Below are 17713 nucleotides of genomic sequence, written 5' to 3' on the forward strand. Positions count from 1 at the left end.
AGCTAGTTTGAGACTGAGTCCTAGTGTCTTGAATCGATTAGTAGCTTTATATCTCAGGCTTAAGAATTCATCCTCTAAAAAAATGGCAGGTAGTGAATATAGTAGACTTTGCATTTGTTTGATTAATAAGATTCCGAGTACTAACCTTAACTAGTTTGAGATTGAGTGTCCTAGTCTATTAAATATATTAAAAGGTTATATATCATACTCAAAATGTTCTTCATAAAAAGTAGCAGGAAGCAATATGAGGAAATGTTCCATTATATAGTTAAAAGGGACAATGTGTCTGGGAATTATGTATATCAGTACATGACTATTTCAATACTCATCCAATAAAAAGCAAAGTTATAGTAGCTAGCAATCACTTTGGATTTGACGTTTTTATTCTAAATTTGATTTGTGGCTCGGAAGTCTAAGAGAAACGAAAAGCACTAGCTGACAAAGTGGTTGAATCACATAGTAAATAGGAGAGGATGAATATATTGTACATCTATTCTTTTATTCTTGTGAATACGTAATTGAGACATTTCAAGTTACATCTGGGTTGTCTCTGAACCAATCATTTTCTTGAAATGTAATTTGATTATGTTAATTTATTTAATTTTTTTCGAGAAAGAACTAGGGCGAGATGCTGAGATCTTCAATATTACATGATAACCCTTTTGACTTAATTATTCACCAAAAATTCATAATTTCAGAACCCCCAAAATAAGCAAGCAAATAATCAGTATAATTATTACAAGACAACTTTAAATACTGTTATTAGGAAAAACATCAAAGAAATCAGGAATAACACCAACAATACTAGTATTACTAGCATATAAAGATCCTAAATGCTCCATAAATATTTGGAATAATATTGTTTGATGTTCTATCTGATTTTTTTCCCGTACTCAAACGTCTTGTTCCAATGGATAGCGTGAAAATGTAGGTTTAAGTTGCTTTGGAAGTTGGTTTTTCGACAGAAAATAGAGCTTTAACTGTATGTCAACTAGATCATTGTTTAGGCTGCTTGTATTGAAGTTGATAAGTTTTGTGTCTGGATTTGAAATTTGACGTGGTCATTTTTGTAATTCATTTTAAATTCAATTAATTACCTTGATTTGATACAGATTATGTGAAATTCATTTTTAATTCAACTTTATTATGTAATAACACATTTTTAATTCATGTTTAATGTATATTCAGAATCGTAAATTCTGAAAACATTCGAATTTTGTGTATGTTGCGAGTAGGTGGTCATCTTACATTAATCATAGCGCCATTGACCAATTAAACAATCTTTATCTGATAAACAACTTGAGTTGTTCAGGATTACATGTTTTGATTACTTTCTTGACCTTCCATGATAACTTGTAGTTCAGGATTTTGCTCATGTTTCTTCCTGCTACTTTTTAAAAACATAATGACCCCGATATATAACCTCCTAATATATTCAATAGACTAGGACACTCAATCTCAAACTAGTTAAGGTTAACATTCATAATCCTATCAATCAAACAAATGCAAAGCCTACTCTATTCACTTCCTACCATTTTTTCAGAGGATGAATCCCTTAAGTCTGAGATATAAAGCTACTAATAGATTCATGACACTAGGACTCAGTCTCAAACTAGCTAGCGTTGCAACACAAGGCATCCTAGTTTGATATCTCGCACTCATATTTGAGTGTTTAAAAATAATGTATTACTACATACTAAAGTTGAATTAAATAACACATCTTAAAAACAAGGCAGTAATCAGTGTACAATCATTCCTAAAAAACAATTAACTAAGAAAAACACAGACATAGATTCAAAATACTGTCACATACCAGATAGCTATTCTCTAGTAGAATGACATCTTTGGGCAATCTATTTTGTGTTTTTACATCCTTCACTAACTTCTTTTTCTCTGGTCCATTTTTATTTTTCAATTTCTTTGACTGAAATTGAGGAGATAAGTTATCAAAATGGTCATCACTGTCCACGATTTTCTTCGACGTAGATGTTAAATCAACACATCTTTTTTTTATTTCTTCACATTTTTACCTCTTTAACTCGTTTTTTACTTTTGTTCTGCTCCTCCTTTTTCTGCTCACCCGATACTTGTAAGATTCCCAAACTAAAACTTGGACTGTCATTAACTTCATCTGTAGCAGTATGAGATGAAATTTGACCCTTCTTTCGACTTCTCTAAACTTTCTGATTCGAAGTAACATCACTAAATAGCCACTAAGCGATTTTTCTTTATCTTCTTCCATTAGAATTTGTGCAGAAAAATGAGGAAGAAAGAACAACAAACCCTGAATTTTTGGATAGAGGAGTAGAAAGAAAAGAGAGAGAGAGAGAAAGGGGACATGAGAACAAGCAACGCTTTTTTGCTTAATTTAAAAATTATATGAAAAAGGAATAATTTTTTTTTAAAATTGTTTTAAGTGAGTATGGCTAAAAGTTAACTAAAATGGTAATGAATTAAAAGTATACTTAAAATTTATGGTCATATTTGGTAGTAGGTGTAATAGTCCATGGTTAGTAATGTGTGAGTTTCATGCTCTATTAACTATGGATGATAGAATTGTATGCAATGGTTGTAGAAGTGTGTGTGGCTGGTTAGAACTTCCCCATGCAGATACACTTGGAAAATAGATTGGGTGTTTGTTAATGCAGAATGGTGCAGGCATACAATGCAACTTTTTTGCCACAACAAAGATTGGCCTAATACATCGATTAGAAAATCGTTCAAGTATTAAATGAAACAGTTTCCAGGTTGTACAAGGTGAAACAATTGAATGGTCACCATTATAACAGAGACTAATGAAGATAGATTGAAGCAAGTTCAACAAACAGCACTACAAAAGGAAAACGTCTACAAGAGTTATATCGCTTTAGTTGGGAACTCAATTATGTTGCCAAAGCATAGAATGATTGCTTCCCAACATATAATACTTGCCAAGGAAAGAATTGTTGGGTTTTATTTGCCCTCATTTCTTACCATAAATAGGTTTTCCTTTTAGGAAAAGGTTTTGGATTGTGATTATTTTTCTGGTAGGAAAATGTTTAGGACTCTATAAATAGAGGCATGTTCCTTCTAACTTAATCAACATTCATAATGTAGTCTTAAGGGCTTTGAGAATTTTGGTTAGAGGGAGAATTTGTGGGTCACAAGCTTGATACGTTATCACTTGTGTGAACCTCCCATGTATTCCGAGTGAATTGGTTGAGGTTGTTTCCCTCTGTATTTTGTACTCTCATATTTATAGTGGATTGCTTATCTCCTTTGTGGACGTAGGTCGATTGATCGAACCTTGTTAAATCTTTGTGTCTTTTGATATATTTCTCGTTGTCTTCTCACTCGTGGTCTTTTGAGGTTTGCGTTGCTAGCTTCCGCGTTTACACCTGCTTATTTTCCGGTCCTAACAACTGGTATCAGAGCTAAGGAGATTCAACACCATCACAGAAGATGGATAGTTCGAAGCTTGGAATCGAGAAGTTTGATGGATCCGATTTCAGTTTCTGGAAGATGCAGATCGAAGATTATCTATACCAGAAAGATCTTCATGAATCGCTGACCGGCGTGAAGCCGGAATCCATGACGGAGGAGAAGTGGAAACTCAAGGATCGCCAGGCTCTAGGGTTGATCGGGTTGACTTTGTCAAGAAACGTGGCGTTCAACATCGTGAAGGAGAAGACTACGTCCGGTCTGTTGAAGGCACTGTCAAACATGTATGAAAAAACATCGGCTATGAACAAGGTATATTTGATGCGTAGATTGTTCAATTTACAGATGTCTGAAACTGGATCCGTTTCTGATCATAAACGAGTTCAATATGATTGTGAGTCAACTCAATTATGTGGATATTAATTTCGAAGATGAAATTAAGGCGTTGATTTTGATGTCATCTCTGCCCGAGTCTTGGGATACTGTTGTTGCTGCGATTAGCATTTCCCATGGATCTGAGAAACTGAAGTTTGATGAAATCCGTCTTAGCGAAAGTATTCGCAAATGAGAAGTGGGAGATTCATCGGGCAGTGCTCTTAGCGTTGATCGAAGGGGGAGAAGTAAGACGAAAGGCCAAAATCAACATGGTCGATCAAAATCAAAGAATTGAGGAAAATCACTTAACAGATCAAACGTGACTTGTTGGAACTGTGGAGAAAAAGGGCACTTTCATACGAACTGTACAAAGCCAAAGAAGAAACAGAATCATAAATTTGGAGATGACAATGATTTTGTAAATTCAGCAGAAGACATTGGGGATGCTCTAATCCTTAGTGTGAACAACCCGGTTGAATCATGGATTTTGGATTCTGGTGCATCTTTCCATTCGTCTCCAAGCAAGGAGTTGTTCCAAAACTTCAAATTTGAAAATTTTGGAAAAGTATATCTTGCTGACAATAAAGCCTTAAAGATTGAATGAAAGGGGGATGTTTGCATAAAGACCACCTCGGGAAACCAGTGGACATTGGAGGATGTCATATATATTCCTGGGATCAAGAAAAATCTGATCTCTGTTGGTCAGTTGGATAGCACGGGATATGCAGCAGAGTTTGGAAAAGGTTCGTGGAAGATCGTGAAAGGTGCTATGGTAGTGGCTCGTGGCACCAAATCTGGAACGTTGTACACCACTGCAGGGTGTATAAACATGGCCGCTGTTGCTGAAGGTGCTTCCGGTTCATGTTTGTGGCACAACAGACTTGGACACATGAGTACTAAAGGAATGAAGATGCTGGTTGCAAAAGGAGCATTAGAGGGTCTGAAGTCTGTTGATATGGGTCTTTGCGAGAGCTGTGTTATAGGCAAACAAAAAAGAGTAAGCTTCACAAAGACTCCTAGAGAGCCAAAGAAAGTGCAGTTGGAAATGGTCCATACAGATGTTTGAGGACCATCTCCAGTATCATCACTTGGAGGATCCAGATTTTATGTTACCTTCATTGATGATTTCAGCAGGAAGGTATGAGTTTACTTCTTGAAGCATAAGTCAGATGTGTTTGCAACTTTCAAGAAGTGGAAAGCTGAAGTTGAGAATCAGACCGGTTTGAAAGTCAAATGCCTAAGGTCTGACAATGGAGGAGAGTATGACAAATCAGATTTCAAGGCATTTTGTGCAGCTGAGGGAATCAGATTGATGAGAACAGTTCCTGGTAAGATAAGGCACAATGGAATTGCTAAGAGGATGAACAGAACATTGAATGAGCGTGCAAGGAGTATGAAGATACACGTGGGCTGCCCAAAACACTTTGGGCGGATGCTGTGAGCACAGCTGCATACTTGATCAACAGGGGACCATCAGTTCCTTTAGGGTTCAAGATTCCAGAGGAGGTGTGGACAGGAAAAGAACTCAAGTACTCACACTTGAGGACTTTTGGTTGCACTGCTTATGTTCATGTTAATCCAGAAAAAAGAGACAAGCTTGATGCCAAGGCTGTGAAGTGTTACTTCATAGGATATGGTTCTAATTTGTTTGGTTACAGGTTTTGGGATGACAAGAACAGAAAGATCCTGAGACATTACGACGTGACATTTGATGAGTCTGTCCTGTACAAGGATAGAGAGCAGAAGGTTCTAGAGATTACAAATCAAGTGGGAGTTGAGGTTGAGTTAGAGAAGAGTAACCCCAGAGATGTCGAAGCACATACTCAACCAACTCCAACTGAAGAATCTGAAGTGGAGCAAGTTACACCTGAGCAGGTGTTAAGGAGATCATCCAGATCCATCAGGGCACCAGATAGGTATTCACCTTCATTACACTATCTATAGCTGACTGATGAGGGGGAACCAGAGTCTTTTGATGAGGCCCTACAGGTGGAGGATTCAATCAAGTGGGAGCAAGCCATGGATGATGAGATGAGGTCACTTGAGAAGAATGACAAATGGGTGTTGACTGAGTTACCTACAGGGAAGAGAGCTTTGCTGAACAAGTGGGTGTTTAGAATCAAGACTGAACCAGATGGCAAAAGAAGGTTCAAGGCTCGTTTAGTGGTTAAAGGATATTCACAAAGGAAAGGTATTGATTATGCTGAAATATTCTATCCTGTTGTGAAGTTAACCTCTATTCGAATTCTGTTGAGTATTGTTGCATCGGAAAATTTGCATCTAGAGCAAATGGATGTAAAAACAGCATTTTTACATGGAGATCTGGACAAAGAGATCTATATGCAGCAACCGGAAGGATTTGTAGTTCCAGGCAAGGAACACATGGTGTGCAAGCTCACCAGGAGCTTGTATGGACTAAAGCAAGCACCAAGGCAGTGGTACAAGAAGTTTGACTCCTTCATGACCAAGAGTGGATTCTGCAAAGCTGAAAAGGATCCTTGTTGTTACTTAAAAAAATACACTGATTCATATGTCTTTCTACTCTTGTATGTGGATGATATGTTGATTGCAGGATCTAGTATGAGGGAGATTAACAATTTGAAGACAAGGTTGTTTGCAGCGTTTGAGATGAAAGATTTGGGTCCAGCAAAGCAGATTTTGGGGATGAAGATTTCTCGGGATAGATCTGCTGGCACTTTAAATCTATCTCAGGAGTTGTACATTGAGAAGGTGCTGAGCAAATTTAGGGTTAATGATGCTAAACCCAGGACTACTCCATTGACAAATCACTTTAAATTGTCAAAGGAGCAGTCACCCAAGACTGCCGAGGAGCGTGATCACATGGCACTTGTTCCATATGATTCAGCAGTTGGTAGTTTGATGTATGATATGGTCTGCACTAGACCTGATATAGCACATGCAGTGGTAGTAGTTAGCAGGTACATGGCGAACTCTGGGAAAGAGCATTGGGAAGCTGTGAAGTGGCTTTTGAGATATCTGAGAGGTACATCCAGTACTTCACTTTGTTTTGGCAAAGGCAAGGTGACTCTACAGGGTTTTGTGGATGCTGATCTTGGTGGGGATGTTGACTCGATCAAGAGTACATCCGGGTACATTTACACCATAGGTGGAACAGTAGTGAGTTGGATGTCCAGGCTTCAGAAGTGTGTTTCTCTTTCATCTACTGAAGCTGAGTATGTGGCAATAGCTGAAGCTGGGAAAGAGATGATATGGCTGGCAGATTATCTTGAGGAATTGGGCAAGAAACAGAGCGAGAAGATTCTTTACTCAGATAGCCAGAGTGCCATACAGTTGGTGAAAAATCCAGTCTATCATCCGAAGACAAAGCACATCAGAAGGTGATACAATTTCACTCGCAGGGCAGTGGAGGATGGTGATATGTGCTTGGAGAAGATAGAGGGTGCAAAGAACTCGGCAGACATGTTGACGAAATGTGTTTATGTTGGGAATCTGAGGTTATGTAAAACCTCGGTTGGTCTTCTGTAGTTGTTGCGGTGCGGTAAAGATGTTGATGATGAAGAGATTTTTTTTGAGAATGTATTTTTTGGATGACTGAGTCAGTCTCCAAGTGGGAGAATTGTTAGGTAGTGGGGCCTGATTAATTTTAGGTTTTCCTATTTATTCTCTATTTTAGGTTTTCCTATTTATTCTCTGTAACCAAAAATACTCTCATTTATTAATATAAATATACCTCACCGTCGTGGAAGTTTACTCACGGGGTGTTACCACGAAATATTGAGTTTTCTCTTTCTCTCTCTAGATCTCTCATATCTTTCTCTTGAAAGTTCTTATGTTCTTCATTCATCTAGTGTGTGTGCGTGAATTCGATCCTAACAACTGGTATCAGAGCCAAATTCAATGATGGAGTCAGGTTCAGTGGTTCGATAATCGATGATTGAACCAGGTTAGAAAGAGGTGTTCATCTTGACGGGTGTAGTTCTAGCGACAACCTTTTTGACAGTAATGAAGATTTTGTTGGAGAAATTGTTTTAGAGAGGTTCTCTGTGTTGAGACATAAATTTTGCAAAGGAGATTATGGAGAGGAGAAGCAAGTTGTTGAAGATTAAGTAAAGAAGGTGGACAAATTTATTTTGTCAGAAATTCAGGCCAAGGGGGAGATTTGTTGGGTTTTATTTGCCCTGATTTCTTACCATAAATAGGTTTTCCTTTTAGCAAAAGGTTTTGGATTGTAATCATTTTTCTGGTAGGAAAAGGTTTAGGATTGTATAAATAGAGGAATGTTCCTTCTAACTTAATCAACATTCACAATGTAGTCTTAAGGGCTTTGAGAATTTTGGTTAGAGGGAGAATTTGTGGGTCACAAGCTTGATACGTTATCACTTGTGTGAACCTCCCATGTATTCCGAGTGAATTGGTTGAGGTTGTTTCCCTCTATATTTTGTACTCTCATATTTATAGTGGATTGCTCATTTCCTTTGTGGACGTAGGTCGATTGACCGAACCTCGTTGAATTTTTGTGTCTTTTGATATATTTCTCGTTGTCTTCTTACTCGTGGTCTTTTGAGGTTTGCGTTGCTAGCTTTCGCGTTTACACCTGCTTTTTTTCTGGTCCTAACAAGAATGACCAGATTGAACGAACATTTCAGTTGATGACCTTATTACATGCTGCTTCTGTGAGGAAAATGAAATAGAGACTCAGAATCATTTGTTTGCTAGATGTGCCTGGATATCGGAAATAAGAGTCGCTCTCTCTACATGGTCAGGCTTGTACTTGCAACAGAGGGGAGTAATACAAAATCTACGATGGTTCCAAAAAAGAAAATGGAAGAGGTTCCAAAAAGAAGTGTCTGCAGCAATTTATGGTGCTATGATTCATCACACTTGACGAGCAAGGAACATGAAGATTTTCAGAAACATACATGTAATTACGAGTTTTGTTATAGCACAGATCCAAAGGGAGAGGATAGATATGTTACACTGTTCAAAAAGAGCTCATATATGCATTAACTTAATGTCTAGAATTTATAAATAGGTGGTTGGAATAGTTTGTTTAATTTTTTTTTGTTTTGTTTTTTCTTGGGATCTAGATACTTGCTACAACCTTCCTAGAAGGGGTGGTGATACTAGATGCTCCTAATTCTGTAAATGATTCTTGTTTTTGTAATGGTAATTTTCACAGTTATTAACAAAAAAATAATAAATGTTTCCTTAATAGATGTACCGATTTAAAAATGAACAAATAATTAGGGACGAAAGAAGCAATTAATCATTAGATAACTTCTTATGCAACCAAACAAAGCCTAATCTTCTTTTCTTCGATTTATGTAGTACTTGTGTGTGTGAGTTGTTTGTTATTGTTATTTGTTCTCTTTTCAAAGTATTTTCACTATGATTTCTTCACATATATTTTGCTTTTTACATAATTTTTAATATGATTATACGAGCAAGGGTCTAAAAAATAACCTTAAGTAGCGATAAGGCCTGCACAAACAAATGAGCTTCACGACTACAAATTCAAACTAATTTAATCAAATCATAAATTATAATTACAAAATGGAAACCACAATGTTTTTGAATGCTGAGCAAAATAGGAAACACTAAACCACTATATAATAGGTTTTTTCGCAACGCAAATTCAAATTAATTAGATCAATAGATTATGAGCACGTGATGAAATTCGAACTAGGCCAACCAGTGTGCTCAGGCAAAAATAGGGAGACCACTAACATCACCACAGTATACTTTCTACGATGTGAATCCAAATTAGTTAGGTATCAGTAAGTTCCAAACTCCGGAGGGTTAAACAAAAAACATAAGTTACAACAGGAGTATTATGACGCTCACATTTGCTTCCTCTGTGAATCAACAAGGCATCAAAAATAGCTGAACATGTGAGCATCCTGTATGCCACTTCACAAAAATCAGGATTCACCATTTATATGTCAAATAGCCTTATGAGCCAAATATGTACTCCATGTTAGCTTCCTGAAAATAATCTCCGGTTCCATATTCTTTGAGAAGACGATCAAAGATGTTGGAATTAGCAAAAACGGTGGCTGGTACTTGGAACCTACTACAGCTTCAGGACAAGGCCAATGGGACTGTGATCACTGCCATCTACATCTGGCAGAATGTACGAGTCATGCACCTTCTCAGAAATGCATTCCGAGACAAGGAAGTAGTCAAGCCGCCATCCTGCCATTTTATATACATCATAGAGGATAAGTCCCATCACAGACAATCTGAAAAACCATCCTTAAAATAGCAAATGTAATTGGACAAAGAATGTGAGGTTGGAATTATCTTGTGAAGGAGAAGAAGTAACAAATACGATAGTCGACTAGAGATTAGAAAAAAAATGTGTTGAACGAGTAGTTACATAGGTTAATGTGTGAAAAGAGAAAATAACTACATGGCGATAGGTCATAGGTAGTCAAGCCTTTATCTAAGTAGCAGATTGACGTAACTGGTTGCAGGCGTCTAGGTTGCGGAAGTGTCTTGTGAAGCTCTAGGATTACATCAGCATCAAGAAAGTTAAATTAACAACCTGGTGAGAATGCCTAGGTTGCTAAAAGTCTGGCGTAAGGCTCTAGGACCCCGTCAGCTCAAGATAGTTGACAATCTGGTACAAATTATAAGTTGCTAAATGTTTCGGCATAAAGCTTTAGCAGTACATTCACCAAGATAGTTAATTCAAGCTAATAGCCTGAAGGAAGTATCCAAGTAGCTAAATTATATTAGGCATAAGGTCTACGAGGCCCGTCTGCCAAGATAGTTAACTCCAGTTAACAACCTGATAAAAGTATCTTAAGTTGCTAATATAAATGTATCAGCATAAAGCTCAAGGTTCGCGCAAGCCCAAGACCCTAACTCAACCCCAAAAGCTTACTCATAAGGGGAAGACTTTCTGAGCCCATATAAGCAAACCACTAGTTCATTCCCCAACCAATATGGGACTAATCCACAAGCAAGTACCTAAGTTTAAACTCAAAAGTTGTACTTCCACAATTACTACTGTCAAATGGGTAATGTTGTTATTTCACTAGACAGTAAAACACAGTCATTCCACTAGACAGTAAAACACACGAAAATATCTAGTTGTAGGGCTATGGAGAAGAGTACATGAAGAAGCACAAACTGAGGCGTGTTTCTGGTTTTCTTAGTTTGTCATAATAAGAACAGCTCAAGGTAAACAGAGGACAAGTGAATAGCACCATAATAGAATAAATTTTTAAATACCTTTATTAGTTTTACGTCCACCATGGCGGTAACCCCAATAAGTATAACCAACGACACCAGGATGCTGCTTCCTGAATGTATCTACAAACCCCTTGTTTAGAAAGTTCGTTTCGAAAGACTGTCTTTCTTCTTCAGTAAAGCCTGCACTTCTTTTATTTCCCTAAGCAAATGTAATAGAAAACAAATCAGACACCATGAATCAGAATGACATCAAAACTAAAATGCAACTTCAGTAAGCTAAGCTAACAACTGAAGATAGTTGCTAAAATCCAAAAGCAAACAGGAATCCTAGGTTGCATAGTCAAATCATTGTGTTGGAATATGATAATCTCCAATACTCAATTGTACTTTAACCAATGAATAACTATTTCAGTAAATGATGGGAGGACCGAACAAGTTCCCATGGCACTAGGTGCAAACAGTTGCCAAGTTTTTATTTTTCTCATTTCAGAAAACCAGTGTATCTCTATTTGTGGTGGATGACTTCTATATGCTAGTTAAAGTAAACAATTCTTTCCCCTCAGTTGATATTTGGAGCACTAGCCACTCCTATTAGATTTCAAAGTATATCTTAACCTGTATACCGTAATTGGATAGGATTTCGTTTATGTTGATTCCCATGTTATCCTTAAAGATAGATGCTAACATTATCACCTTAAAAATGTAATAATTTAAATTATATTCCCTTTTGTCTCAATTTGTTTGCCTTACTTCCCCTTTTACTCTGTTTTTTTTTTTTTTAAAAAAACGTCTTTCCCCCCCTTTTTAACTACTCTTTAATTCTAACTTCCCTCATAGCATGTTTATGATCACAAGGTTTAAGGACATTTTGGTACACTCTACAAAATTTTTTGTTTAAGACACAAGATTCAAAGGTGTTCTTGGTTTCTTAAGATGCATGTCAAGTGAAAACCAAACAAACAAATTGAAAGGAGGGAGTAGTATTGTTTCAATCTGCTCTAATATGCTTGCTTTGTTGTAGCTTTTATTTTCTCTCTTAGGGGCATCATTGATGCTGTTCCGTACCTTCTCTTACAACTATATATCAAGAGTCACTTAGCGCAATGCATCATTCACAATGCATAAACTGCTTCTGCATCATTTACATGATTGGATGTGACAAAAAAAAAATCTTACAGTAGGATTATAAATATCTATCTCCTCGTGGGCACAATTTAGATCACCGGTCAAAACAACAGGTTTCGACTCCTCTAGCTCCTGCAAAGCCACAGAAGAAGAAAAGTTTTAAGAAAAAATTGAGGTACTTGATAGAGAAATGATACGCGGTGCATAAGATGTCAGTAAAGAAAGCAACATTACTTTCATGTAACTGCCAAGAGAAGGATCCCACTCTGTAATTCTGTATGTCTGGTAAAGTACATCTTGTTAGTCATTTCCGTAAGAAGAACTGCATCACATAACATTACAAATACAAGAAGACAGTGAAAATGTAGGGAACTACCAATCGGCGTAGTCCATCACCAGAATTTGGAACATATCCACACAACAAATAGAAGTTATCAAATTCCACCGTAACAAGTCGTCCTTCAGTATCATGATCTGGTATACCGAGACCATATTTGATAGAAACTGGTTTAATCTGTCAAAGAGGAAAGCAACAGGATAATACTGCTTACACACCAAATAAACCAAAAACAATTCAAGGAAAGAAGACATAGTTGCTCAATCTTCTTCCTTTTCTATTAGTAAAAAAAAATTCTCTGAGACCAAAGTAAGGCACTCAATGGAAGGCTTGACATAAAAATAGATATCACAATTCATAAAGGAAAAGCAATCTCAAATAAGGAAGATCAAACAGCAGAGACCTTTTAAAGATCTTCTTGCACAAAAAATACCTGTGGATCAAGAAAATGTACATATATTATGAGTTATGGAAGTAGCTAATTTTCGCAGTACTTTCTACTCATTTTCCCCTCTATCTTCTTCAATTTTGGTTTTACACTAGCGGACAGGTGTATTTGGAGATCTATGTTCAGTGCAAGAATGACGGAGTTGGATCATTTGACAGGTCTAATGAAGAAGAAAATCAGAAAAATGAAAGGAAAAAAAAAGAACGGGAAGGACAAAGGATCGTACTCGTGAGATGATTGCAGTACCAGAATATCCAAGCTTAGAGACACTGCATGTCCAAAAGCTATTCTTATAGTCATGGAGACTTTCCTTGATCGCTTCAACGTCTTTTTCCTGCTTTCAAGAATCAGACATGAAATTAACCAAGACAGCACAAATATTTGTCGTAGGAAAGGAAAAAAATCTCTATCAGTCACATAGTAGTTTACACAGTATTCAAAAACCATAACTAATGACCTAAGCTCATTGATGCTGTAAGCAGCTTAGATCTTAACTATTGCAGTAGAAGGTAATTTTCCATCTCTTCTAGAGTACACCGATAACTAGAGTTTGTCGAACTTGTTCAAACACAACAAACAAAACCTCCAGTTTCTGTTGCAGTCTCCACAATCTAGATCTGAGAACTCAGCCCACCTTGAATTTGAAGAATTGTGTTAACTAGGAAGCAAGTAACCTTAAGGAACCTGAATGGTTAATTGGTTACACACACACATACGTGAATACGGGTGTGTGTATGGATATACATGAATATGTCTGTGTGTGGTGGTAAAAGACACGCTGTTTCTTTCATCGAATTGAAATTAGGAGGATTATGTAATGAGATGACACATAACTGTCTTGCGGTTATTGGCCATGCTGCTGTTACAAAATTTTTATCTTTATTTAAAAGAAGAAGACCATAATTTTATTAATTGAAGCATCACCTGCATCCAAAGTTTGTTTACAAAGATCTCAATATGTATGAGTAAGATAAACAGCTGTTATATTATATCACATTGCAGAAATTTGAAGGACACTCCAGAATGTCCAAACAGCATAAGATATTATGTCTCTACCAGTTCCCTTATTCTCATCCACTCCAATTATCTAAGAACCGAGAAAGATAGGGTACAAATTACATGCATAAAATTTTGCATTGTGTAAACAGCGATGCAACCGTGATTTTTTAAAAGGGTATTCATAATAGTAAGTAAACACTCATAATAGTAAGTAAACACACGAAGAAGCAAGGGGATTCAACATCTACTATATATACATAATTGATAATGTTCGTATTATCTATAGAACATTATTTTCTGCCGAAGGCGGTTACCCTTCCCTGGCTGCGCTACTATGTGTAAGTTATGTATAAAATATCTATTAAAATATCAAGTTGATCCATACAAACAGGAAGAGATAAAATGAGAGTTTGCCTGTAGTTTAGTCTCCTGTAGGCATATTACATCAAAATCTTCTCTATCAGCAAGCTGCTGTATGCAAAGATTCTTCAACTTTAATAGAGCCCTCAGACCATTGACATTCCAAGACAATAACTTAACATGTTTAGTATCCTTTGAAAGAGGAGGTGGCCTCATTGTTTTAGGATTGTATACAATCCACCCATCTTTGGGCTTCTTGTGAGCGAAAATAGTCCAAGGTTCATCTTGATTTACAGAAAGATCAGCAGCCTCAGAAACTCCTATGTGTGCTGAAACAGTCGCCGATGAAACTTTTCTCTTTGCTCGTACATTTTTCTTGCCTGTAAAGTTATTCATCATTTAATTTGCTGTCACAGCAAAGCCAAGATGTACAGTAAGTCAAGTGTGAAATAACCAGACAAATGAAAAATACCAAAATTACCTTTGATATCATTAGATTCAATGGACATTTCTTGGGTAATTTCAGTTTGTTTAACAATAATGTCAAAACTGGTATCCTCAGTCTGGCCTTTTGTGACTCGTCTTTTCGTCTGCCGAGTAGTAGGAACCTCAGATGTGACGTTGCTTTGGTTGCGATTCTTACTTGGCAATTTTCTGGACTTCTTTTTTGAAGGGTTAGCTGCTACTTCTAGACTCTCCTCAGATGATACTTTATCCTCCTGTGCCACAGATCCATTGCCTGCATCTATAACAGAAAGTTACCGGTTAAAGTATCTGTCTGTTGCACTTTGGATTTTGGAGAAGTCCACAGAATAATACTATGATCGCCTAGATAGATACTGATCATGACTTTCTAATAAAGACGTTATTTTATGGGCTTGGTTGCAATTAAAATGACAGAAAAGAGTACCATCAAGTTTGCTGTCGAGGAAAGTCTTCAAAGAAGCAACAAGTTCTTGCTTAGTACCTCTGGAAGGAATCCCAAGACTCCTGAAAACACAGAACTTGCTGTCATATCACAGAATCAAATTGAAAGCTGCTGTAAATTACTAGGTGATACATTCTGCGGATCTCTCCTATCCACACAAATCATTTCATCCGAACAGAGGTTCTAGACCAACTTACGTGTTCCAGATGAATCACTCACTGTTGTATGCTATACAGTGTTGTCAAAGGCAAGCTTAAGCCCTGAAGCGAGGCACAAAACGTGTTAAGCGCTTAACCTCGCTTAATGTGCGTTTCAATGTCCGTCATCACTCATCAAGGTTCTAAGGTATATTTTCCTCGCCAAGAAGAGGCAACACTAAATAATTGATATTTCACTTATTTTTTTGAATCAGGTAACATAATTGATAATTCACTTATTAGTTAAAAAAATTCAATTTCTTCGTTCATATATTTGTCATTCAAGCTTATAATTGTTAGTCTTGGACTAAATATATATATATTGTTTTTTTTATTCCTTTGCACTTAGCACTTTTTTCCATTAAAACATATGCTTTGTTTGCGCTATGTGCCTAAAACCCCAACACGCCTTAGAGCTTTTTCGAGCTTTTTGCTTGATACCACAGATACTATAATGCTTCCAACCACTTGCTAAGTCCAATCCAGGTTCAGGACTCTTTTAGCTCTACTAAGGCATCATAATTTTTCACGGAGTTCAATAATTTTACGTATTCACTGCTTAAGGAAGAATATTTTAGACCAAGCTGGCAAGTACCTATGTAAAGCTAGAGTATATAATGCACAAAGATAGTACATGTTGTGACTGTCAGGTAATCATTTTCACACATATAATTAACCTTATATCTAATATTGAAAATTATTGTAAGAAGCAATATAGAAAAAATCTTTTCATATACTCTTCCCTGTAAAAAAGGTATGCATCCAATCATCTTTGCTTGAAACAGAAAAGTCCAGCCAATATTCTTTTTTCCTCATTTTCTAAGAGAGTAATCCAGGCATATAATGAACCACACAAAATTATTCGATCAAACCTCTAAATCAAGCAAAAATATGGATTCCTTTCTACAGAAACCAAGCAACTAATTGCATTATAACAAACATGCAATGCAAAACCCCATCTCTGTTTCCTCCATTCTCTACAATCTTATTATTTTTTGGGGGCTGAACGATAAATTCCTGAAGGCCAATAGCGCATGGCTTAGAACTCAATGATAGAAAACAAATATGAACCCACTTATAACATAATAGCACATGATGCCAAACACTGAGCACTGTAAGATATACTTGAGCTCCTCCAGCAACCAAGAAACTAATTGCACTACCACAAACATGCAATGCAAAACCCATTTTTGTTTCTTCCATTCTCTACACTTACTTTAATAACCGAGAAATCCCAGAGGGCCAATTTCGCACGGCTCAAAACTCATTGATAGCAAACAAAATGAATCAACAGCAACAACAACAAACCCAAGTCTGGTTAAGTGTGCAAATACCTTACCCCCACCTTGGAGAAGATAGTGAGGTTATTTCCAAAAGACCCTTACTGAACAAACAGTGAAAAAGAGGCAATAGCAACAAACAGACACAACAACAAGATACTAAGAAACCAACGAAACAACAAGTGAACAGACATGAATCATCTACAACATAATAGCATATAATGCAAAACAGTTAGCACTTCAAAATATACCTAAGTTTTACTCTGAGCTGAGGAACAGTCATTTTCTCTACTGTTCCCATATCCTCCACAAGAATCTCCCCACTCTTGCCAACATTTTCCTACATATAACAAACAAAAACTCAAACAAACAAACAAAAACTCAATCTTTCTTACTGAACCATCCTCCAAATGCTTAAAAAAAAAACATTAATTGGTCACAAAGAAACAACCTTTGAAACACCCTTTTCAGCTGCAACACTCACTTGTTCATTTGATTTTCCAGTAGCTGATGAGGTTGAAAAGGGTCTTTTTTTAGACCCCATTATTGTCAAATTCACAGAAACCAAAACCTGAAACTTGGGTATCCTTGAAATGACTCCAACACTGAGAAAAAGGTACACTCTTCAGAAAAAAAAATCAAGAACAACAAAAAAAAAAATTACAAAAATAGAAACTGTCATATATTACCTATTGGAAGTGATGAAATTGTAAAGACCAAACTTAAAAGATTGTAACATTGATTGTAATAAGATCACTATATGAAGAAGAAAAAGAAAGTTTAATTCCTTTCTATGGGGGGAAGGGGTGGGGTGGGGGTTGAGGGGGGTGGGGTGAACCGCCTAAGGAGGCAGCAAATGGTGTAGGAGTATTTTGGAAGTGCGAATCTTGGTTGGGAACTATGGAACCAAAAATAAATTAATTTAATTACAAAAAGTAGAAATTACAATTTCTTTTTAACATGTAAAGTACTATGTTAATATATTAGGTTATCATAATTTGAGTGAGATTTTATGGCGAAAAAATACGTATGATTTGTTATTTTTTTTGTATTAGTTATGTT

The 17713-nt window shown here is 36.6% G+C and overlaps 1 protein-coding gene across 2 annotated transcripts; it reads right to left on the minus strand.

Moving 5' to 3' along the window:
* Positions 1 to 9300: 9300 nt before the first annotated feature.
* Positions 9301 to 17600, minus strand: LOC101255875 (DNA-(apurinic or apyrimidinic site) endonuclease, chloroplastic). 2 transcript variants are annotated; one of them, XR_011220576.1, is made up of 12 exons: positions 17341 to 17551; positions 17103 to 17256; positions 16903 to 16991; positions 15157 to 15236; positions 14728 to 14991; positions 14301 to 14626; positions 13114 to 13221; positions 12479 to 12616; positions 12337 to 12384; positions 12154 to 12234; positions 11017 to 11165; positions 9301 to 9972 (listed from the first exon to the last, which is right to left on the minus strand). XR_011220576.1 is itself a non-coding variant. In XM_004236522.5 (12 exons), exons 1-12 carry the CDS (start codon positions 17388 to 17390, stop codon positions 9851 to 9853), a joined length of 1620 nt encoding a protein of 539 aa, XP_004236570.2. In that variant the 5' UTR covers positions 17391 to 17600; the 3' UTR covers positions 9301 to 9850. The 2 variants fall into 2 exon arrangements, 1 of the variants encoding a protein (XP_004236570.2); XM_004236522.5 differs by having other exon boundaries at positions 11017 to 11176; positions 17341 to 17600.
* Positions 17601 to 17713: the final 113 nt, after the last annotated feature.

The sequence above is a fragment of the Solanum lycopersicum genome, chromosome 4 (assembly GCF_036512215.1).
Source record: "Solanum lycopersicum chromosome 4, SLM_r2.1".
NCBI classification, from domain to species: Eukaryota; Viridiplantae; Streptophyta; class Magnoliopsida; order Solanales; family Solanaceae; genus Solanum; species Solanum lycopersicum.